At 60.7% G+C, this 21,416-nt stretch overlaps 4 protein-coding genes across 10 annotated transcripts in view; 3 read left to right on the plus strand and 1 right to left on the minus strand.

The window, feature by feature from the left end:
• The first annotated feature begins 1,024 nt into the window (after positions 1-1,024).
• On the plus strand, positions 1,025-10,750 carry DOHH (deoxyhypusine hydroxylase). 4 transcript variants are annotated; one of them, XR_009489648.1, is made up of 5 exons: positions 1,025-1,242; positions 2,412-3,482; positions 5,070-5,398; positions 5,791-5,867; positions 6,037-6,092. XR_009489648.1 is itself a non-coding variant. In XM_059869699.1 (5 exons), the coding sequence occupies exons 2-5, from the start codon at positions 5,125-5,127 to the stop codon at positions 7,365-7,367; spliced, it is 906 nt and encodes a 301-aa protein (XP_059725682.1). In that variant the 5' UTR covers positions 4,684-4,759; positions 5,070-5,124; the 3' UTR covers positions 7,368-8,131. The 4 variants fall into 4 exon arrangements, 3 of the variants coding, with proteins under 3 accessions (XP_059725682.1, XP_059725681.1, XP_059725680.1); XM_059869699.1 differs by lacking the exons at positions 1,025-1,242; positions 2,412-3,482 and adding exons at positions 4,684-4,759; positions 7,051-8,131 and having other exon boundaries at positions 6,037-6,274; XM_059869698.1 differs by lacking the exons at positions 1,025-1,242; positions 2,412-3,482 and adding exons at positions 7,051-7,394; positions 10,123-10,750 and having other exon boundaries at positions 6,037-6,274.
• SMIM44 (small integral membrane protein 44) lies at positions 10,013-10,586 on the plus strand. The gene is made up of 2 exons (XM_059870262.1): positions 10,013-10,253; positions 10,375-10,586. The coding sequence occupies exons 1-2, from the start codon at positions 10,013-10,015 to the stop codon at positions 10,584-10,586; spliced, it is 453 nt and encodes a 150-aa protein (XP_059726245.1).
• Positions 10,751-10,894: 144 nt separating the features above from the next.
• Positions 10,895-13,278, plus strand: SMIM24 (small integral membrane protein 24). The gene is given in 6 exon segments (XM_059869705.1): positions 10,895-11,853; positions 11,855-11,894; positions 11,897-12,052; positions 12,447-12,564; positions 12,679-12,717; positions 12,879-13,278. Coding segments are annotated over 6 exon segments (462 nt in total). The 5' UTR covers positions 10,895-11,835; the 3' UTR covers positions 12,970-13,278.
• A 677-nt stretch (positions 13,279-13,955) lies between these two features.
• NFIC (nuclear factor I C) overlaps positions 13,956-21,416 on the minus strand; it is a 44,396-nt gene continuing 36,935 nt past the window's right edge. For all 4 annotated transcript variants that reach the window (XM_059869701.1, XM_059869700.1, XM_059869703.1 and 1 more), the window contains one exon: positions 13,956-20,198. In XM_059869701.1, the coding sequence (XP_059725684.1) occupies positions 20,181-20,198 (18 nt within the window). In that variant the 3' untranslated portion in view covers positions 13,956-20,180. The remainder of the gene's footprint in view (positions 20,199-21,416) is intronic.

Consider the following 21,416-nt stretch of genomic DNA (forward strand, 5'->3'; position numbering starts at 1 on the left):
CTCCTTTTCTTCACTGGCTGAGGTGGAGAAACTTCAAACTTCCTGAACTGCCTACTGTATGTCCCCCTCTAATATGCATCCTCCCTTTGTTTAACATAAGACATTCATAGTTCTATTTTCTTCATTCTTCTCCAAGTTCAGGGATTTAGCAGGACCTTGGCTGAACAGCAGTCCTTGTGAATTAGTAACACTTTCTGAAACTGATGGTTTCTCCAGTTAGTTCCTTATCTGCAAGTCCCTGGCCCTGTCTACAAGCAGATTCACACAGTCTGTTTGTAAAGACACATTCATCTTATTCCTTTCACTGGGCACTGGCAGGGCACTGGCACTGCCTGTCTGTGGTTGGGCCTGGCCCAGTCCAAGGACTGTGCCAGTCCTTGCCCAAGCTGAACCCAGTGAGCTTTGTCCAGTGTTTTACAGCCTTTTCTAGCCTTCCTGCAAATCCAAGGCAGATTTGGGATTTTGTTGTTGCGGTTTTCCTTGTTTCTGTAGTGCCAGTCCTTGCTGCAGCTGAGCCCAGTGACCCTTTACCAGCCCAGCCTGGAGGCAGGAAGGGAATAGGATGGGGATGGTGATGAGGGTGGGGATGATGGGAGAGTGTGGTTTGGTGAAATTGGTGATGGTGGTGGGGCTGGAGATGGCAGAGCTGTGCAGAACGGTGTGGAGAGGCAGGGATGGGGATGGGGATGTTGGTGCTCTGGGAATGGGAATGGGGATGGGAATGCGGATGTTGGTGCTGTGGGGATGGGCATGATGGTGCTGCGGGGATGAGGATGTTGGTGTTGCGGGGATGAGGATGGGGATGGGGATGTTGGTGCTGTGGGGATGGGGATTGTGGTGCTTTGCGGATAGGGATGGGCAGGACGGTGCGGTGCGGTGCGGTGCGGATGGGGATGTCCGTACGGTGAGCTGCAGGGATGGGGATAGCTGTGCAGAGCCGTGCCGCGCGGAGCGGAGCGGCGCCACCCCGTCCCGCCCCCCGGTGCCACCGTGACCCGGCCGCCGATCACTTCCAGGGCGGTCCCGGCTCTCGATTTGAAAATGCGGGAGCGGCTGCTGGTGCTCCTGTGCGCGCTGGCGCGGCGGCGGCGGCGGCGCGCCGGGGCCATGGCCGGGAACGGCACCGGGACCGGGAGCGGCGGCGGCAGCGGGAGCGGCGGCGGCGCCGGGGGCTGGGACGGGCCGCAGCGGCGTGCCTGGCTCCGGCACTACTACAGCCAGCGGCAGAAACGGCTCATGACGGTGACCGGGGCGGGGCCGCCGGGGGGGGGCTGGACGGGACGCGGGGACAACCGCAGTTGGGGACGGGATCACGGGGGACGGAGGGTGCGGGGGTACGTGGAGATCGCCGGGACACAAAGGATGGGAGGATCACTGAAATCACGGGGACACAAAGGGTGGGGGATACGGGAGACGAGCGGAGGTTACGGCGACATGGAGGATGGGGGGATGTGGGACAGATCACGGGGACACAGGATAGGGGACGTCAGACACGGAACACATGGACGTGGGGGATTTGGGGCGCGGGGTACGCAGGAGCACAAAACATTGATGGGGAGGCAGGATGCAAAGGACCGTGGTGGGAAGGATGAGGAGCACGAAGAAGTCACAAGGGGGACATAAAGGGTGGGGGACATGTGAGACCCAAAACACGGGATGTAGGACAGGAAGGAAACATGGACACAGAGATCACAAAGGATGAGGAACGTGTGGGTTCTGAGGCATACAAAGACAGGGACACAAAGAATGGGACTTGAAAGACATGGGATATGATCCTGGACACAAAGGATGGTAGATGCAGCGTACATGGGGGTGACATCAAAGGTGGGGGATGCAATGGGGGGTACAAGGGATCCCTGGATGCAAGGACAAGCTGGGGGGGAACATGAGGAGCCTGCTGGCCTGGGCAGCGGCTGAAGAAGGTGACTAAAGACTCTAGTTTAAAGTTGCATTGTAGAATTTAATAACAGAAAAACAATTCTTGTGGAGAGGCCAGGAGCTTCCCCTTTCAAATCATGATTCCCACCTTTCAGGGATGCTCTCTTCCCCTTCCAAATCAGGACTTAGCCCACAGTTCCCTTGGCGGCTGGAAATCCAGCAATGCTTATTAAAATACAAACCCCCAGAGGGAATGGCCACCCCAAAAGATGTCTTTTCCAGAAAACTCCGTCTGCAACACCTGAGCATCTTGTCTGGAGTCACACCTACTGCCTGCTGGGTTTTCAGTGAGGTTTCCCAGGAACAGGAAGATTTAGATGGTATTAGACCAGTTGAGACCACTGGCCACCTGGCACTGGCCATCCTCCTGCCTTGAGAAAGTCTCTTGAGCTGGGTGGTCTTCAGAAGGGGGTCCCAGTGAAGTGCAGGGAAGTGCCGTCTCACACCACTGTTGTCTCCCCCCTGCACCGCAGCTTCTCATCGCTCACCGGAGGAGAACCAGCTGCTGCTTCTACCCCCGCGCCTGGCCCAGCCTCAGGAGCATGGACTGGTGGGAGCAGGTGGTCCTGAAGGAGTTTGGGCCCCAGGACTGGCTGGAGAAGTTTCGGATGTCCAAGGAGACTTTCTTTTACATCTGCAACCAGCTGCGGCCTGGTCTGGCTCCGCACAGCGCGCACTTCCACCCCACCCTGCCACTGGAGAAGAGGGTGGCCGTGGCCCTGTGGCACTTGGCCACCAACGTGGAGTACCAGACTCTGAGCCCGCTCTTCGGCGTGGGGCCCTCCACGGTGCAGAGCTGTGTCCGGGAGGTGAGCTATGCTGTGGTGTTGCTGCTGAAGCCGCTTTACCTCCGGCTGCCTGACGAGAAGGAGCTGGAGAACATGGCACGCATCTTCTGCACGCGCTGGGGCTTCCCGCACTGCATCGGGGCGCTGGACAGCCTGCACATCCCCATCCACCCACCCCTGCGCCTCACCGCCGACTACTGCAACGGCCAGGGCTGGCACTCCATCCTCACGCAGGCCACCGTGGATGGGCTGGGCCAGTTCTGGGACGTCTCCACGGCCTTTCCAGGCAGCATGGAGAACAGCGCGGTCCTGGAGAGCTCCAGCCTGTGGGTGCTGGCCAAGGAGGGCCGGCTGTGCCCTAACCCTCCCAAGCATTTCATGGGGAAGGCACAGAAGTACGTGCTGCTGGGCGATGCCACGTACCCCCTGCAAGACTGGATCCTCAAGCCCTACCAGGAGGACAAGAACCTGACCCAGCGCCAGCTGCAGTTCAACTACCGCCTGAAGCGGGCCCACAGCGTGATCGAGAACGCCTTCCTGCGCCTCAAGGCGCGCTGGCAGATCCTCCTCAAGTGTGACGATTGCAGCCTGGAGCTGCTGCCCACCCTTGTCCTCGCCTGCTGCATCCTGCACAACGTCTGCGAGGCCCATGACAACCCCTTCAACGAGGAGTGGCTGGAGGGCACCGAGCCCACCGAGCTGCCCAAGCCCTGCCAGCCCGCGCCAGCCGCCATGGAGGACAACCGGGCTGAGCAAGTGCGTGAGCTGATGTGCCAGTACTTCGAGAGCTGTGGGGAGGGCTGATGGGCCCGGGGAGCAGCTGCCCTGCACATCCCTGCTTGCAGACTCACCTTGGACTCTGGCAAACTGGCCCAGTGCTTCCAGCTGTACCAGGCAGGCCCAGGGCAGGGAGGGGCGGCTGTGTCACGCTCGTGCTGGGTTCGCTGTGCAGGTTTCAGGCAGTGGAATGTATTTTGTGTGCATTCTCTCTCCCAGGATCTAAACTGTTTGGTGGTGTGTTGTGTGCTGTGGGAGTACGGTGGGGATTAGGGCTGGGAGGGGGCGGCTGCTGTGATCTCCTTTTCCTCTTTTTCAAAGCTTCTCCATTAGACCAAAATCAGCAGGAGCCTTGAAATAAGGCGGAACTCCTTTGGAGGTTTCAAACTTGCTGGGTAAACACACATGGGAAGGAGAGGGAAGGAAAAGGCAGAGCAGTGGCTTGCAAGGGCTGACACCAGCCTGGAATTAAACTGCATCCACAAACTCAGGGATGTGCTGCCCTGAGGGTTTGTCCAGCCTAGCACCCCCGAGCCCCTCTCCAGAGGGGTTTTGCTCAGCCTAGCACTCCCCAGCCCGTCTCCAGAGGGGTTTTGCTCAGCCTGGCACACCTGGCCTCTCTCCAGACAGGTTTGCTCAGCCTGGAACACCCTGACCCCCCTCTGGAGAGGTTTGCCCAGCCTGGCACCTCTGGTTCTTCTCCAGTAGGATTTTGCCCAGCATCCCTGACCCCTCTCCTGAGGGATTTTGTCCTGTCTCACACCCCAGGTCCCTCTCAGGGTGGGGTTTGCCTAGCCTGGCACTGCCTGAACCCTCTCAGGTGGGATTTCTCCCAGCCTGGACACCCTAGGCCCCTATAAGGGTGGGCCTTGCCAAGCCTGGCACCCCCTGCCCCTCTCCAGAGGGGTTTGGCCACCCTGGCACCCCCTGCCACTCTCCAGAGGAATTTTGCTCTTATTGGAACACCCTAGCCCCTCTCTGGAAGGGTTTGCCCTGCCTGGCATCCTTGGCCCCTCTCCGGAGGAGTGTGTGGCTCAGTTCCGAGTCCCTGCGGCCCCGCCCGGCTCTGCGCTCCGTGACCGGGCCCGGCCATGGCGGGCAGCGGCCCCTGCCCCTCCCGCAGCGCCCCCTGGCGGCCGCAGCGCTCTCAGGTGGAGGGGCGGCAGCGCCCCCTCGTGGGCGGCCCTGCCCGTGCATATTGCGCAGGCGCTGCCTCCGGGCGGTCACGTGGCTGAGCAGCAAGATGGCGGCGCGCGGTGAGTGCTGCACCGGCGGCGCCGGGCCCTTCCCGAACCCCCCGGGATCCCCCGGCCTGGCGGCTCCTCTCGGGCCCCGCTTCCGCTGACTCGGCGGCTCCGTCTGACGCGGTCGCGGCAGGCGGTCTATGTCCGTCCCGGGTATCCGGTGAAACCGAGTGTCCGAGGACACGCGCTGTGGGGTCAGCCCCGGCTCCGGGGTCCGGTTCTCCGGCACAGGCCGGGCCGCGGCCCTTCCGCCCGCCCTGCCCCCGGCCACGGCACCGGCTGGCGGCTGAGGGCGCACCTTGACTCCCTTCCCCGGACGCAGGCGTGTGACCGAAGAGCCCCCTGGAGTTCCGAGCGTGCCCGGACCCGCCCGCGCCATGGTGACGGAGCAGGAGATGGAGACCATCGGCCGCACGTTGGTGGACGCGGCGCAGCCCCTGCCCGCCCGGTTCCGGGCCCTCTTCACGCTGCGGAACTTGGGCGGCCGCGCGGCCGTGGAGTGGATCAGCCGCGCCTTTGGGGACGACTCGGTGCTGCTGAAGCACGAGCTGGCCTTTTGCCTGGGCCAGATGCAGGACGAGGCGGCCATCCCGGTGCTCATCCGCGTGCTGGAGGACACGGCCCAGGAGCCCATGGTCAGGCACGAGGCAGGTACGGTGGCAGCTCCTGCGGCTCTCGAGGCAGTGGAGGGGGTTGGCTGGCAACTGGGGCTTGGGGTCCTTCCCACACTGTACAGGGCAGCTCATGGGGGCCTGATGCAGCTTGGATGTCAAACCCTGAGTCATGTAACATCTCACCACCTTCCCTGGCCACACCTGACAGGACAGGTTGGCCAGGCTCTGCTGTTCCTGCTGGCCAGGCTTCTCCTGTCTTGGTTGTCCTGTTTGGAATTGGTCACTCCGGCCTATGCCTGCGTTTGCCCCGTTTGGGATTGGTCAGTTGGGCCCGTGTCTGTGCTTTAGAGCAAGACAAGGCATTGCCAGAGGACACAGCAGGGTTCTTCTCACACAGACACCCTGCTTACATCCTGATATATCCTTCAGGTGAAGCCCTGGGTGCTATCGGGAACCCTGACGTGTTGGATGTCCTGAAACGCTATTCCCAGGATCCTGTGGTTGAGGTGAGCTTCCCGAGGGGTCCTTTCCTCTGGGATCAGCACTGCTGGTCTTGGAGGCGGGTCCCATGCTGGTCCCGCTGTGGACATGGCAGTGACATCTGCTGTGTGTTGGGCTTTTCCTGGTGCTGTCCAGTGCTGTTCTGCAGCCAGGGCTGTGTCCCTGTCCCCACAGGTGGCAGAGACGTGTCAGTTGGCCGTGAGGAGGCTGGAGTGGCTGCAGAACAATAAGGAGAAGCCAGGCAGCAGCCCGTACCTCTCTGTAGATCCTGCTCCCCCTGCTGAGGAGACAGATGTTGCCAAGCTCCGGGAGATCCTCCTGGATGAGTCCCAGGAGCTGTTTGAGCGCTACCGGGCCATGTTTGCTCTACGGAATGTGGGGGGCCAGGCTGCTGTGCTGGCACTGGCAGAAGGTGAGGGCCTGTCCTTGCTGTGGGTCTGTCCAGGCTAATTTGGGACGAGCCCTTCCCAAATCCAGGACTGCCAGAGCTGCTCTCACGTGTTTGTGTCTAGGGCTGCTGTTCCCTGCTACATTACAGAGTGCTGGGTGGTCTTTGGTGTTCCACAGTCCCCTTGCCAGCCTCCAGACCCTCTTCCCTGAGGGAGGGAGGACACTGGCTGTGATGGTGGTCTGGGACCAGCTGGTATGACCCATTGTCAGACCTGGCCTGGGTTTTTTGGGGTCAGGCTCTCCTGGCCTGGAAGGTCAGGGGCCACTGGTGTTTGGAGAGGAGAATGTCCCTGAGTGGGAAAGGGACAGACCACATTCCAGGAACTGTTTGGAGCCACCCCCAGCCTGAGGGAAGTGGGTCAGGCTCTCCAGCCATCTGGGCCTGTTGAGGTCCATAAGACAGGATCTGTCAGTTCCTGCTCTAGCTGCTTGGTCCCAGAGGGCTGTAGTCCCTGGCCATGCTGCCATACCCTGGAACATCATGGTGGGAGGGCAGAACCTGGGCATGCGGGGGGCAGCAGCTCTGCTGGGGTGGGTGCTGCCATCAGAGGAACCACTGGGACAGGGCTGGGATCGGGGAGCAGGGTAGGACACCCTTTCCTGTACACGGGGCTGGGGTGGTGACCCTTGGCATCCCCAGCTTTCAGGTGGGGGCTCCATCCAGGCATCCTGGCATGTTTTGGGGCATCCTGGTGAATTTTGGGGCGTCCCAGCTGACTGTTCCCCCACCTCCTGCAGGGCTGCGCTGCGGCAGCGCGCTGTTCCGCCACGAGATCGGGTACGTGCTGGGGCAGCTGCAGGACGAGGCGTGTGTCTCCCAGCTGACAGCCGCCCTGTGCAGCCGCACCGAGAGCCCCATGGTGCGGCACGAGTGCGCCGAGGCACTGGGCTCCATCGCCCGGCCCTGCTGCCTGCGGGCCCTGCGCGCCTTCGCCGGCGATGACGAGCGCGTGGTGCGCGAGAGCTGCCAGGTGGCCCTGGACATGTACGAGTATGAGAACGGCACCCAGTTCCAGTACGCCGACGGGCTCTGCAAGCTGCAGGCCTCTTCCTGAGCCAGGGCTGGGGCTGGGGGCACCAAGGTGGGTGTGCTGCCTGCAACCCCCTCCTGCTGCCAATGGCGGATCCGTGACTTGCCGCGCAGAGCTGGAGGAGGGACCGGGTTTCCTCTCTGGCACAATTACAACCACCTTTTCCCTCCAAATCCAGGCTGAGCTGCTACTTGCCTCCCCACCACTCTGCCAGCCACTGTTTCCTGGATCTGCCCCTTTTCTCTGCCAGGATCAGTGCTGCCTGCCCGCAGCATGGCTTGGGGCTTGGACCAGGTGGGCTCTCTTTGGCACGTCAGAGCCTGCTGCAGCTCTGCAGGGCTTGGGCCTGCCCTGGGTTGGTGCTGCCTTGTTGGCAGCTCTGTTCTCCCCAGCTGAGCTTTGCTGGGGGCTAGGATGGGCTTTGGGCACCCGCTCTTGTGGGCTGTGGTATTAGGATGCTTCGAAATTGCTCTCAGTGGTGGTGCCAAGCCGGGGCCCTCCTTGCTTGTGCAGTGGGTTTCGCCTCTCCTGTTGGGACAAGCTGGAGCTGAGCCTCTGCCCCAGGATGGGGGTTGTTTCATGGCAAAGTTGGGAAGCTATGGCTGGATTTTTTTCTGCAGGGAAGGGTGCTGCCATTAGGGTGGGCAGGGTGAGGCAGAGCCTGCCTGGGCTTTCCCTCGTGTTTAACCAGGGCCAGGAAGCTGCTGCTGGCACCCAAATCCCTCAGTCAGCCCAGCCTGGGCACTGGGGTTTGGGGTTTGGCAGGGAATAAAGCACTGGCACAGGAAGCTGGAGTGAGTCGAGCTGTGATTTACCTGTGCCCAGATGTGAAGTGCACCCAGTGCCATGGGGTCAAGCCCTGGGCAGGAGGCTGGGGGCTGCCAAAATGAAGTCATAGAACCATTGTGATGGGAAAAGGCCTTTAAAATCGAGTCCAGCCACATTGGGAGGAGCAGGGAGTGGGGTCCCTGATGGCATGAGGTGAAACCCCTAGCCCCGGGAAAGAGGATGATCTGTCTGAGGTGCCCTGGTAGGTCCCACTGCCCTGCAGGGCCTGGCATCCTGCTGGGCATACCTTTTCCCCTTGTCCAAGGGCTTCCTGTGAGTCACTCCCAGGCTCAATCCTCTTAGTCCCTGAAGCCAGCTCAGCATCCCCAGGGCTCTGGTCTTCAGGTCCACAGCCAAGGGGCAGCCCTGGCCATGGCCCAGTCTGACCCAGTTCAGGACCCAATGGAAAGGGCTCTTAGTCAAGATGTGACCAGTTTTGGTCACCTGTACACACCAAGAGTCAGTGACATGTACCTGAGTGCTGTGGGTAGGGTCACCTGTGTGTGATGGGGAGGGTGAGGGGCTCCAGACTGCACTTCCCCAGCACTGGGGACAAACATCTGATGTTTTCACACTGTTTGGAGTCAGCAGCTGTTATGGGTTGCTTGCCCCCCTTCCTTCACTCTCCATAGCCCCTGGGTGATGGACAGGACCCAGCTGGCACTTCGGGCTCTGGGGTGTCCCTGTGTCATATCCATCCCAAGCACAGTGAGATGGGTGACTTTCCCCAGGCCATGTTATCATTTCCACTGTTCCCTTCTTGGCACGTGGGCTCCAGCACCGTGGAGTTTGTCAGGCTGTTTGTCCCCAGTTATCACCTTGATTGTCCCTATCTTTGCTCTTCAGCTTTGCCACGGGTGACTCACTCAGACTTTGCAGGGTTGTTGCCCAGTCATTCTGTGCCAACATTTGACTCTGCTTCCCCAACACCTTTTAAGACAAAATTGGAACAAAATGCATTTCTGAGGCTGGGATCTGGGCAAGGGTGACCTGGTGCAGCAGAGCTGGGAGGTGCTGGAGTGGAGCAGGACTCAGCCTTGAGCCTTGACTTGGCACTGAACTCCACCAGCACCTTCAGCCTGTGCTGGGAAGGGTTTGGGATTTCTTCAAAGCTGCTGCTGGTCTGGGCTAAAACCTGCACCCTCTTTGTGTGGGGGGAATTGATTTTGGGGAAACATGGACTTGGCCCCCCTCTGCAGGCTGTTTTGCCCTGGGGAGGTGACCCTGGGTGCTGGGGTGACACGTGGCAGCCATCTGGGAAGGTGACAGCCTCTTGCCATGGGCTGCTTCCCTGTACAGCAGAGGGGGGGCCCCGTGGGAGCCCCCATGGCTGAGGCTGCATCCCCATCCCTTCTGCCCATCGGCTCCAAGGGTGCTGTGTCCTCTGGGATCTCAGCCATCTGCTCCAGGGATCCGCGGCCTGCTGAGGGATTTAACCCAGCCCAGAGGAGGGAGGAAAGACCTCGGGCATCCCTCCCCATTCCTGTCTTTAGGAGTTCTCCAGCTGCAGGTGACTCCCTACTCCCAGGGGAGTGCAGGGGTACTAGTGGTGCTCCCAGAGGAGCAGGATCTGGGGACCCTGACCCACATCGGAGCCCACTAGTCACCTCCCATGCTGAGGCAGCCAGGCTGTGCCTGGATTAGCAGGTGCTAAGCTCCTCCTCAGCAACGCAGCTCTGTCGCTGGGTGAGTGGCACTGCCACCAGCTATAGGGACACCACTGTCCCTGTGAGCTGCCGACACCGAGGAGCGTTGTGGACTCTGATGCCACTTCCCCCCTGCAGTCCCCTGTGTGGCAGAGGCTTCAGTGGCTTGGGGTGGGGCTGCAGGGATAGCTGGCCATGGCCCTGGCAGGGGGTATCTCCCTCCCTGGCACTGGAGGGGCACGGAGGCCACGGCACTTACTGCAGTCCCCCCCTGAGGAGGATGGGGTGCTGTATGTGGACTACAGGCCTCCTGCTCTGGACAGCATCCACCTGCCCCGCTATGTCCTGTACCTGATGATGGCAGCAACACTGGTGCTGGTGGTGGCATATGCCATCGTGGGGCACCTTATCAAGGACCTGGTGCACGACTTCGCTGGTGAGTGCTCCCCACAGCGGGGTTGGGCTTTGGGGTGGGCAGGGGCCAGGGGCATCCCCCCACCTGAGACTGTGCTGTGGCAGGGCTGGTGCTGCTGACAGCTCCATCTCTGCCCCTGCAGACTGGGCATTTGGGCCCAAGCCGGAGGAGAACACAGGGATGGCCGAAGGCCCTGTGCTGGAGGCACAGTGGCTGGAGGAGGATGAGGTGCTGGTGGAGCGGAAGGTGGAGGATGAAGGCAGCGGCATCCTGCCCAGCATGGACATCCCACTGCAGCCGCTTGCTCCTCGCAGCTCCATCTCCTTTGCTGACTCCCCCAAGAGGTTCTTCTAGGGTCAGGGGACACCCCTGCCACCAGAAGGACCCCGCGGCCCTGCCTGACCATTCGGTCACGGCGTGGGTCTGGCCATAGGCACATAGCCTCCCTCTCCCTCCCAGCCGTAGTGCTGCTTTGGGGCTCCTCTTGGGCTGTCACACCAATAAAGCCACTTGTCCCAGTCCTGCTCACCCCTTGGGCCAGCACAACGTGGGCAGTGGCAGGGCTGGGGCATCCCAACCTTTGCACCCTCAAGCACCCCTTGGCACAGCCATGCCACCCCAAGCCAGGGGCACATGGGTGTATAAAGGGGGGTGCTTGGGGGTGCAAACCCACAGTGTGAGGGCACAGCCGATGGTGGCAGGGGGCATGGACATGGAAACATCGATACCCTTCTGGATGGGCCAAGTCAGCATGGGCACACGGGTGGGGACAGATGGATGGACAGCTGGATGCTGAGGCTGGCTGTGCCCCCACCACCCCCTCAGTGCCTTGGCACTGCCAGACCATGCTCAGTGGCACCCAGAGGTGGCCCCAAACCAGTCTTGGGGGACAAAGCACCCTGAAGCCTCACTTGGCTTCTAGGTGAAGGCACTGGGTATGGGGGCTGTTTTACGGACCTGCAGCCCCTGTCTTAAACCCAGGCTGAGGCTGGGTCCCTGTGCCCTCAGTCTTCTTCTTAACCCCTTGAGGAATTGCCACAGGCAGGGTGGCCCTGCCAAAGTCCACTGTCCCTCCCTGGGGTGCTGGTGGCCACCCTCTGCCTCAGTTTTCCTTGTGCCCTGGTGGGTGGGCACCCTGCCAAGGTTTCCCTGAGCTAACCCTGTCAGTGTTTCACTTGACAGTATGCGGGCACACACTGAAGACATGATGGAGTCCCACCTGGGCTTGTCTGGGGGCAGCTGGCTCATGCCCAGGGGAGAGCTGGGGGTGGCCTGGCATTGCCCACCCCTCTGTGCCACCCCATCCCCATGGGATCTGCCCCAGCCCTGCCAGCTGGGATAGGGGGAACCAGGCGGGGTGGGCACTTCTCCACCCCATCACCTATCTGTTCTTCAACCTGTGCACCTACCCACCTGCCCACCTATCTGTCTCTGCCTCCATCCACCTGCCTACCCTGGGGGTGGTCCCCAGTCCTGGGCACAGGGACATGCCTGTCCTTTTCCTCGGTGCTCCCGGAGGTGGTGGCCACTGGGCGCAGTGGGTGCCAGTGCCTGAGCCAAGGGAGTGGTACCACCTGCCAAGGGTGACAGGAGTCATGTTGCCATGGTGCTTGGTGCCACTTTGTCCTCTTGGGGCCAATAAAGGTGACCGTTGTCTTGGGTGCAGAGTGCAGGCACGATAGCAGCAGGTGACAAAAGCTCACCTCCAGGAGCAGGATCCAGACGTGCCCCAGCCCTCCGCCCAGAAATGCCGAAGCTCTTGCAGCCCCTCTCGCTCCTGCTCCTGCTCGTCCTTGCTTCCACCGCCCAGGGACAGGCTGGTAAGTGCCCCCGTGCAACTCTGTGCCCTGGGGTACCTGGGGAGGTGGCCAGGCCTCCCCCCAGGCATCAGATCAGCTCCTGGGAGACCCTTCCAGTGGGACCAGTCTGTCCCAGTGCTGCAGCAGTAACTTTTGGGGGCAGAGCAGAAAGATCTGGAGACACCCACCTGCTGCCCCAGTGCTCCCCACTGCACTGGGGACAGGTGAGCTGTGTAGGGAGTGGCTTCCTTTGTACCCAAGGGCCAGTGGAAAGGGGGAACAGTGAGTGTCTGCCAGTGTCCCATCCCATGGGGGGGTCCCATCTCGTGGGGGGATCTCATGCCCTGAAGGACAGAGCTCCCCTGAAGCTGTCCCCATCCCTGTCTTTTCCCTTGCCTGTCCCCTGGCCATACAGGCACGGGCCCTAAGGTGCTGCAGCCGTGGCTCATTGGCCTCACGGCCGTCGTCGTCTTCCTCTTCATTGTCTTCGTCGTGCTGCTCGTTAACCGGCTCTGGAATCTCAGGAAGAAGAGGTTGGATTAGTGTGGGGGGTGGGGGTGCTGGCCAGGGGAAAACTGCGTGAAAGGTTGCCATGGGCTGGGGCAGGGTTGTCCCCAGGCAGTGTTCAGCCTCTCTCCCCTCAGCAGGAAGGAGAACGACCACCCGGAGACCCTGGAGACTGACAGGTACCACAGCCCGGGTGCCGCAGGGCAACACTGGGACCTCCCCCCATACCGGGGCTCGGATGCCCTCGAGAGTAGCCACGTTCCGGCCGTGCCCTCGGCATGGCTGGAGGCGGCGGTGCCGGTGCAGTGCCCGGCCGACCGACGTTCCTTCCCTCCCGCAGGCTGGAGCGCTCCGGCCACGTCAACCCGGCGGCTGAGGATGAGCTGAGGGAAGACAAGCAGCAGAGCAAGGCCACGGCCACGTCCCTCTGAGTGCCCCCCGCTCCCCTGCGGGGCACCTCTGACCGGCGCCCCACCCTCACCCCGTCCGCGGGGCGGGGATCCGCGCCGGGTTTCGGCGACAGCCGCGGCCACCGTGGCACCTCCCGCCCGCGGCCGGTCCGGCTGGGACCAAGACCCGGCGCGGATCACCGGCTCGCCGGAGCTGAGCGGGAGGGCGGCGGCCAGGGCGACAGCGGGGCCTCCTCGTGCCCCCCAACCCTGGGCCGGCGGGGATCCCGGCCCGGGGGGACGAGGACAGTCCCCTCCCGAGGCGTGCCCACTAAAGGTTTCCCCAGCCTACCCCGGTGTCAAGCGTGTCGTGTCACCGCGCAGGGGAGGGGGCTGTCCGGCACCTCTGGGTGCCACTCGGGCAGAGGACAATGGCAAGTGCCGAGCTGCCAGAGTCCGGCGCCTGGGCAGGGCGGGGGCCGGTGTCCAGCCCACATCGCTGCCGGACCAGCCCGGACCGAGGGCTGGACCCCGAGGGGACATGGCGGGGCGGGGTGGGGACAGCCCTGAGGCTGTCCTGAGCAGTGCTTGGGGACCGTGGGCACCGCGGGGGTGACGCGCAGCTTCGGCCAACGACGATCTACGGGTGATGTCAGTGACGTCACACCGCCAGGCGGTGACGCCACGCGCATGAGGCGGTGACCTCCCGTGGCCAAGGTCTGAAGCGGAGGAAGCGGCAGCAGCTCCGAATTCCTACGTGATCCCCGGCTGCGCCCACCCGTGTCCTGTCCCCACGTGTCCTCTCCTCGCGGCTGCGCCCTGCGGGCTCCCGGCTCCGCCCCCCCCCTCTGGCGGACCAAGGGCAGCCATGGGTGGGGGTCCCTCCTCTGGGTGCCCCCTGCGGGGCAGGGCTCTGCTCTCCCCAGTGCCCCCCGTGCCCTCCTCCTCCGCTGGGACACCCGTGTTCCCCCCGCTTGGGCACCGTGCCTCAGTTCCCCCGGGGCAGCGAAGGAAGGGCGGAGGCGAGCTGGAGTTGAAGCATAGCTTGTTTAATTTTTATACTTTTTTTTTTTTGTCTTTTTTTTTTCGTTTTCATTTTTTAATTTTTTTTTGTGTGTCAGTTTTTTCTTTTTTGTTTTTTTCTTCTTTTTTGTCTCTTTTTTCTCTTTTTTGCATAGGGGAGGGGGGGAAACAACAACAACAACAAAAAAAAAAAAAAGGGAAAAAAAACCCCAACAAAACCAAAACAAAAGAAACAAAACAAAAAAAGAAAACAACAAAAAAAAACCCACCCAAATCCGTATCAGGGTCAGTAAGTGTATGTAGGCAGGAGCGGCGCTATCGGTAATGGCTGCGTACAATGGTATAATCAAATATCGTGAAGCACCAGGGAGGCGAGCGGGGGTCGGGGGGGATCATGCGGGGCCAGGGGGCGCGGGGGGCCCGGCCCCGGTTCGCGGCCCTGGTGCGCTCGCGGTGTGTATCGGCTGCGGCAAAGCGAAAGCGAGAATCCGGCGAACGAGTAAAATATAACTGCGGGGAGGGGGCACCCCCGACCCCGGGGGAGCGCGGACCCCCCGAAAAGGCGGGCGGGGCAGCCGGCGGCGCGGAGGCACTGCGGCGGGATTTTTGGTTTGGGTAAGAGGCGCGGTCCGGCCGGCTGCCGCCTCGACGCCTTTTTGGGGCGGTTTCTGTCCTTTTGCCGCTCTTTGCCCTGGGGTGGGATTTCCCCCGACCCCGGCTCCACCTCCCGCCTGCCCCCGGGCATCGCGCGGGGCGCCCAGCGGGGCACGCGGTACCCAGAGCGGCACCCATGGAGCGGGGCACCCCTGGGCATCGCCTGGGGCGCCCGGAGGGGCACCCGTGAGCACCCCTTGGGGCACCTAGAGAGGCCCCCGCGGGCATCACCTGGAGCACCCAGAGGAGCACCCATGGGCATCACCTGGGGCGCCCAGGGGACACCCAGAGGGGCATCCCCTGGAACACCCGTGGGACCCCATGGGCACCCGGTGGAGCACCCGCGGGTATCACCTGGAGCACCCACAGTGATACCCATGGGCACCGCACAGGGGACCAAGAGGTCACCATGGACCTCTCCCGGGGCACCCATCACCGGGGGCACCCATCCCAGCCGGTGGAGGGGTACCCGTGGGGGCAGAAAGCAGCAAATTCCAAACTCCGAGTACAAAAAAAACCAACCAAAACAAAACAAAAACAGAACCAAACAAAAACCAAAATAAAAAAAAAAAAAGGAAAAAGCCCAAACCCCACCAAACAAGACATACATATACATATACATATACATATACATATACATATACATATACATATACATATACATATACATATACATATACATATATATATGAGATTTTATATATATATATATATATATATATTTTTATATATATATATATATATATATTCCTTTGCGATTTAAAGTACCTTAACTGCGTGGGGGTCTGCGCCCCCCCCCCCGGCCCTGCAGCCCCATATATATATATGTGGAAATATATATATATATATAGATATATATATATATATATATATGTACAGGTTATTTGTTTTATTTATAGGTCACAAGGACTATTTTTAATTAACTTTTTTAAGCCGACGAGCCCGACTAAAAACCCTCTAGGAGAGACTGTAGTGCATGAAACCCCCGCGGTGATTGTCGAGCGGAGCCCCCTCGTATCCCCATCCTGCGGGGGACCCCCCCAGAGCTTCCCCAGGGATGAGGTGTTCTCTACCCCGGCTTTGCGCTCACCCCGACCGTGGCCATCGAGGCCGCCAGAAGATAAAAAAAAGAAGGGAGAATAATTAAAAAAATAGAAATAATAAAAATCAGTGGTGCCCCCTCCCCCGCGGAGGGACCGGGGGTGTTGCATATTCCCTTTGGGCAGAGCCGGGGGTGCGGCCCCGGGGGTGTCGGGGGAGAAGTGCAAAGACCCCGGGGGCACGGGGGGCTCCCCGGCCCCTCAAGGGGAAGCCCCCGGCACGCCCCCCCCCAGTGCCGCCGTACTGGCTGGGGGGCGTCGAGTTGATTCTTTTTTGCCTTTTTGAATTTGGTTTAAGGTGCTTTCCTTGCCAAGGGCGGGTTTTGGGGGGCTGCGGCCGCAGCCCGGCCGGACTTGCAGCTGGCCCGGGAGGTGGGGAGGCAGCAAAGACGGGGCAGGGGACGGCCCCGGCGGTGTCCCCGCGGGGACAGGGGGCTCCGGGGCTTCCACGGGGCGGGGGGGCCAGGCCTGAGGGGCGCCAGCGCCCCTCGCCTTTCCGGGGCTGGCCGAAGGGGCTGCCCCCCCGGTGCGCCCCGCTCCCTCCCTCCGCTGTCACTGTCACTGTTTAAAAATGCTTTTTAAATTTTTTAATTTTTTTTTTTTTTTTTGCTTTGAGCTGAGCCTTTTTCGGCCTCAACCCCTCAACCCCCCCTTCTGTTTTTTGTTTTTTTTTTCTATTTAAAAAAAAACTCTCTTTTTTTTTTTAATTTTGTCTTCTTTTCCCCTTCTTTTTTTTTTAATTCTAATATTTCATTCCTCCCCCCACCCCCCAGCTGGACGCCGCCCCCACTCCCTCCTTGCATTGTCCTTGCAGAAATCAATACTGCACCTCTCATAAAGAAGCGTCTCCCAAGGCTCCCCTCCAAGGGTCTGGGACCCTCAAACCAGCCTCAACTGTGGGCGAAACCCGGCGGGAGCGACCACCCCGTCACCCCCCACTAATACTTTTGGACACCAAAAAAAAAAAAAAAAAAAACAAAAAAGGAAAAGAAAAGAACAAAACCAAAACAAACAAACAAATAAAAATTAAAAGCTGTTGACGACGACGTTTCTTCATGCCCGAGCAGCAGCGATGCCGGTGCCACCCGCCCACCGGTGTCACAAACCGCGTCAGTTCTCAGCCCCAGGGAGCTCGGGGGTCTCCAGCCGGCCGAACGCTGGGGTTTTAAGGCAAATTCAGGGGTTTTAGGGGGTATCGGGCCCCTGCTCGGCAGCGGGCACAGCAGGGAGAGGCGGCAAGAAGGCACCTCCTGCCGCTCCCTGCGGCGCCAGCCGGACCCCGGGGATGAAGCCGCTGGGGTGGAGGTGGGGGGAGGCTGTGACCCCCCTGACAGCAGCCCAGGGAGGCACAGATACATTCACACGGTTCCATTCCTGTCACGAGAGCAGCCGGGCTCAGCCCTCCTGGCCCTGCGCCCCGCTGAAAACCAATTAAAAAGTGGGGGTCTCCTAAAGGGGAGCGGTGGGAGCCTGTGCCCAGCCCAGAATCGGCCCTGCGGGTCCATCCCCGCTCCACCTGCACGGAGCCCGGCGCACCCCGCTCGGTCCGGCCGCGCCCGGACACCGCGTCCCCCCGACTCCTGGGGGGGTCTCTGGCCCGGGGGTCCCTGCCGCCTCCCGCCTCGCTGCCTTTGGTTGCCGGAAGCAGAAAAAACAAATCAAACCCCCCCAAAGGGAAGGAAAACAAAGAAAAGAGAGGCAAAGCAAAGGGGTGGCCGCCCCCCCCGCCGCCCCCCCCCAGCTATTGCATATTCCGGTGTGTTGGCGCAGAGGATGCATCGGTATTACCAACTGGAAGACGTTTCTGAGGGGGAAAATCGGTTAAAAAAGAAGAAGAATAGAGAGAAAAAGGGACTTTTCCGGCCGAGAAGAAGCCATGCAGGAGGCGAGGGGGGGGCAGCGGCCCCCGGCCCCCCCGGCCCCCCGGGAGCCCCGGGCATGCAGCGACTCCCTCGCGCTGATTTCGGGTCCAGTAATACTTAGGCTTCGAAGGCAAGGCACATCATGTGGTATAAAATTTCGTGCAAATTAGGAAAACATGGATTTTTTTTTTCTTGTGTGTGGTTTTTTTTTTTTCGGCTGTTTTTTTCTTTTATACAGATTTTTTTTGTTGGTTTTTTTCCTCTTTTTTTCTCTTTTGCTGAAGGGGAAGGTAGAGCCGGTTAATAAGAGTCTGCCATGCACAGCATCAGCCAGCCGCGGCTGGGTTGAGCCAGGTCACCAGATCCTGTTAAAGCACCATGCAGTTTATTTGTCCTTTTCTTTTTTTTTTTTTTTTTTTGTCTTTTTATCTTTTTTTATGTGTTTCTTTTCTCAGATCTTAAAAAAAAAAAACAAAAACAGGTTTCCCTCTCCGCCAAGCGCTTTTTTTGTTGTTTTTTCTTTTCTTTTTTTTTCTTTTTTTTTTTTTTTTTCTTTTTTTGGTGGGTTTTCTCCTTTTCTTGTCCTTTTTATTATTTTTCTGTCTCCCGGGATTTCCTGCGTCAGCCCTTTCCCCGGTGTCTCGTTGTGCCGTCCCGGGGGGATGGGAAGCGGGGGGAAGCGGGGGAGAAGCAGGGGCCACTGGGATGGGAGATACGATGCCGCTGGTCGGGGCGGCTCTGGGTGCCAGGGGACGGGGCCAGGCGGGTGGCGACGGTGGCCTCGGTGACATCCCCAGCTCCTGGACCTCCACGGTGGCTTCTCTCCATCACCACCCTTCAAGTGTCCCCTGGGCCAGAGATCCTTTGGGGACCAGTCTCCTCATCTCGCTGGGGACAACGGGCACTTCGTCCTCTTCCTCCTCCTCGCCTCGGCCGTCGCGGGGGTCCCTCTGCTCTAAGGCACTGCCACGTCCCTGTGTCTCCTTCCAGGCCACGCTGTCACCGCACGGGACGGGGACGGCCGAGCGCTTCCTCCTGCGCTGCCACAGCCGGGGGCTCCTCTGGGAAGGACGGGACCCCTCCCCGCCGCAGTTCAGGCACTTGACGCGGGGCTGGGGGCTCCGGGAGACTTCGAGGGGCTCCGAGGGGGGCTGGCTCTGCCCTCGTCGTCGCTCGGGCTTTTTTGCTCCATCCTTTTGTATCCCAAAAAAAAAAAAAAAAAAAAAAAAAAAACAAAAAAACCCAAAAAAACAAAACCACCAAACCCAAAAACCCCAAACCAGCCGTCCCGGCAAGCCGGTGCCGGGGACTCCACCACCTCCTCCTCCTCCTCTTTCCTCTTCCTCTTCCCCTTTTTTGTGATTTTGTTTTCTTTTCTCTTCTTCTTTTTCCTCCTTTTTTTTTTTTTTTTTTTTTTTCATGATTCCCTCTTAAAAGTGCATTTCCTACAAAATGTGCAACACGAGCGCACCCTGCCTCCCACCTGGTACCTGTCCACAGGAATGCATAGCTCAAACACACGGACGCACGCCCCCCATCCCCCAGCCCCGCGGAACCCCCGGGCGCGAGGGTACGCCGGGGACACAAGGACACGAGTGGGGACACACGGGGCCCGGGCCGGTGCAGGCTTGGGGGAGGAAGGCGACCAGAGAGATGGTGACCGGTGCTTCGGCGCGACGGTGGCCGCCGGGCTGCGACAGTCCCCGTGCCGCGTCCCCGATGGAATCGGGATGCCACCGCCCCCGTGACGTGTGGGGCCGTGGTGGGAGCGTCCCGACACCGTGTCCGAGTGGGAACCGAGGTGCCACCACCGCCGCGACCATCTCTGGCCGTGCCCATGCACCCTCTGTGGTCACAAGCCCCCTCCTCCCGTGCCACCCGCTCGATCCACTGCGCCACCGCACAACCGTCACCGTGTCACCGCAGCACGATGTCACCGTCCCCGGGGCGCTCGCACAGCACCGAGCGTCACCCGCCCGACCGCGAGAGCGCCCGCTCCGCGGGGCCGCGGCAGCGGGAGGGGTTCCCCACCTCAGCCCCGGGATCCCCCGACAGTCTGGGGCCGGGGGGGTCGGCGGGGGAGGTTTTGATCTTTTTTACTCACATAGAGGCAAGAACGAGAGAGTCAAAGCCGTTTGCATATTCGGCGAGCGGCCGGCGGGGCTCGGCGCCGCGGCCCTGTGGCCGCTCCGGGAGGCATCGCTGGCACCGCTTGTGTCAGGTCTCAGCGCGGCGCCGGCCGACGGGGTAAATAATAGTGTTTTTTTCTTTTTTTTTTTTTTTTTTTTTTTTCCTGTTTCTTTGTTTTCTGGCGCATCGCCGGGGTTGGGGAGAAGGTCCTCCTGGGATGAGTTGTTGGTTTGTTTGTTTGTTTTTTGTTTGTGGGTTTGTTTTTTTTTTTTTTTCCATTTTAAAACAGTTTGACCCTTTTCCTTCTTCCTTTGCCTTGCTCTTTCCTTCGGGTGTGGGTTTTGCTTGTCGTCGTTGTCGTCGTCGTGAGGCCGCACTCTCCGTCGTCACCACAAGGCTGGGCCTGGTGCTCGGGGACGGGGATGTTCCTCTGGGGGTGCCTAAAGCAGAGAAGAAGGGAGGCGAAGGGGCGGCACGGCGGCGGTTATCCCAGGTACCAGGACTGCCGGGAGAGAGGAGAGAGGCCGGCGTTAGTGCTCTGCCCCCGGAGCTGCCCCGTCCTCCCGCCGGTCCCCAGAGCCCGAGACAGCTGTCCCTGCGCTGTCCCTGCTCGGCGCACGGGGCTGGCGTCCCTACTCCTGCGCTGAGTTTGTCCGTCCTCAGCACCGCGGCCACCCGCGTTCCCCTGGGGCCGGTCCCTCTGCACCTTCACGGCAAAGGGAGGCTCGCCCCAGAGCCGCCGGGGGACAGGTAGGGGGGTGGCAGGGCTCGGGACCCCGCGAGGTGGCCCCCTGCCACCCTCCCATTGTTTCCCCCCCAGCCCCAAGTTCAAGTTCATTCCCGATTACCTCATGTCTGGTTTCCGTTGGAAACGAGACAGCTCGGGGCCGCTGCTTCCCTTAACCCTTCCAGGCCCCACCACATATGACCAGAGCGTGGCAGGTCTCAGCTGCCCCTCCTGGGACACCAACTCCTACCCCCATGCCTCAGTTTCCCCAGGCAGAGCATCCTCGAGCCTGGGGAGCCTCCCTGAGCATGACTAGGGACACCATTTCACAGGGACCCTGGGGGTCCTAGGACTGCCAGGGGCTCTGAACCCTTGCTCCTCCAAGGTACTCCTGATGCCGCTCCAGGTCTCCTCTTTAGGGACCCAAGGTCCTTGGAGTGCTGCCCACCCCATGTGCAGGACTGGGGAAACTGAGGCAGGGTGGGAGTTGTGATCAGAGCCGGGTCCCCCGTGTTTTTCCTCTGGAACGGCACAGCACCCTCGGGTGTCCCACCTCATGGTTCCCAAATCTCACAGCCTGGCACACAGCACCCCCAGGTACCCTGTGTCACTGATCACAGCCCCCAGGTGCCCACACCCTGGCACAGCACAGCACCCTGAGTACTCCCCCCAGCCAGGGCAGCACCCCAGGGTGCCCCAACAGAGCACCGTTCTCACCCCATCCCTCTGTCCTGTCACCCGTGTCACCTGCCAGGCAGGACTGCAGCTGCCTCTGCAGAGAATGCTGAGGCCAGACCACTCGTGTCACAAGTGAGGCCAGGAGCTGCCACCCCTGTCCTGGCACCATGGCACTGCCTGCAGCACCAGCGCCAGCTCCAGAATCCAGGACTAATGGAAAGCCCCTGGAAAGTCACACACGACCTCCTGCTGCAGCTGGAGTGGCCACGGGCACAGCTGAGCAAGAGCAGTGCCTGTGCCCATACAGAGAGGGAC

The sequence above is a fragment of the Haemorhous mexicanus genome, chromosome 29, assembly GCF_027477595.1.
Source record: "Haemorhous mexicanus isolate bHaeMex1 chromosome 29, bHaeMex1.pri, whole genome shotgun sequence".
NCBI lineage: Eukaryota > Metazoa > Chordata > Aves > Passeriformes > Fringillidae > Haemorhous > Haemorhous mexicanus.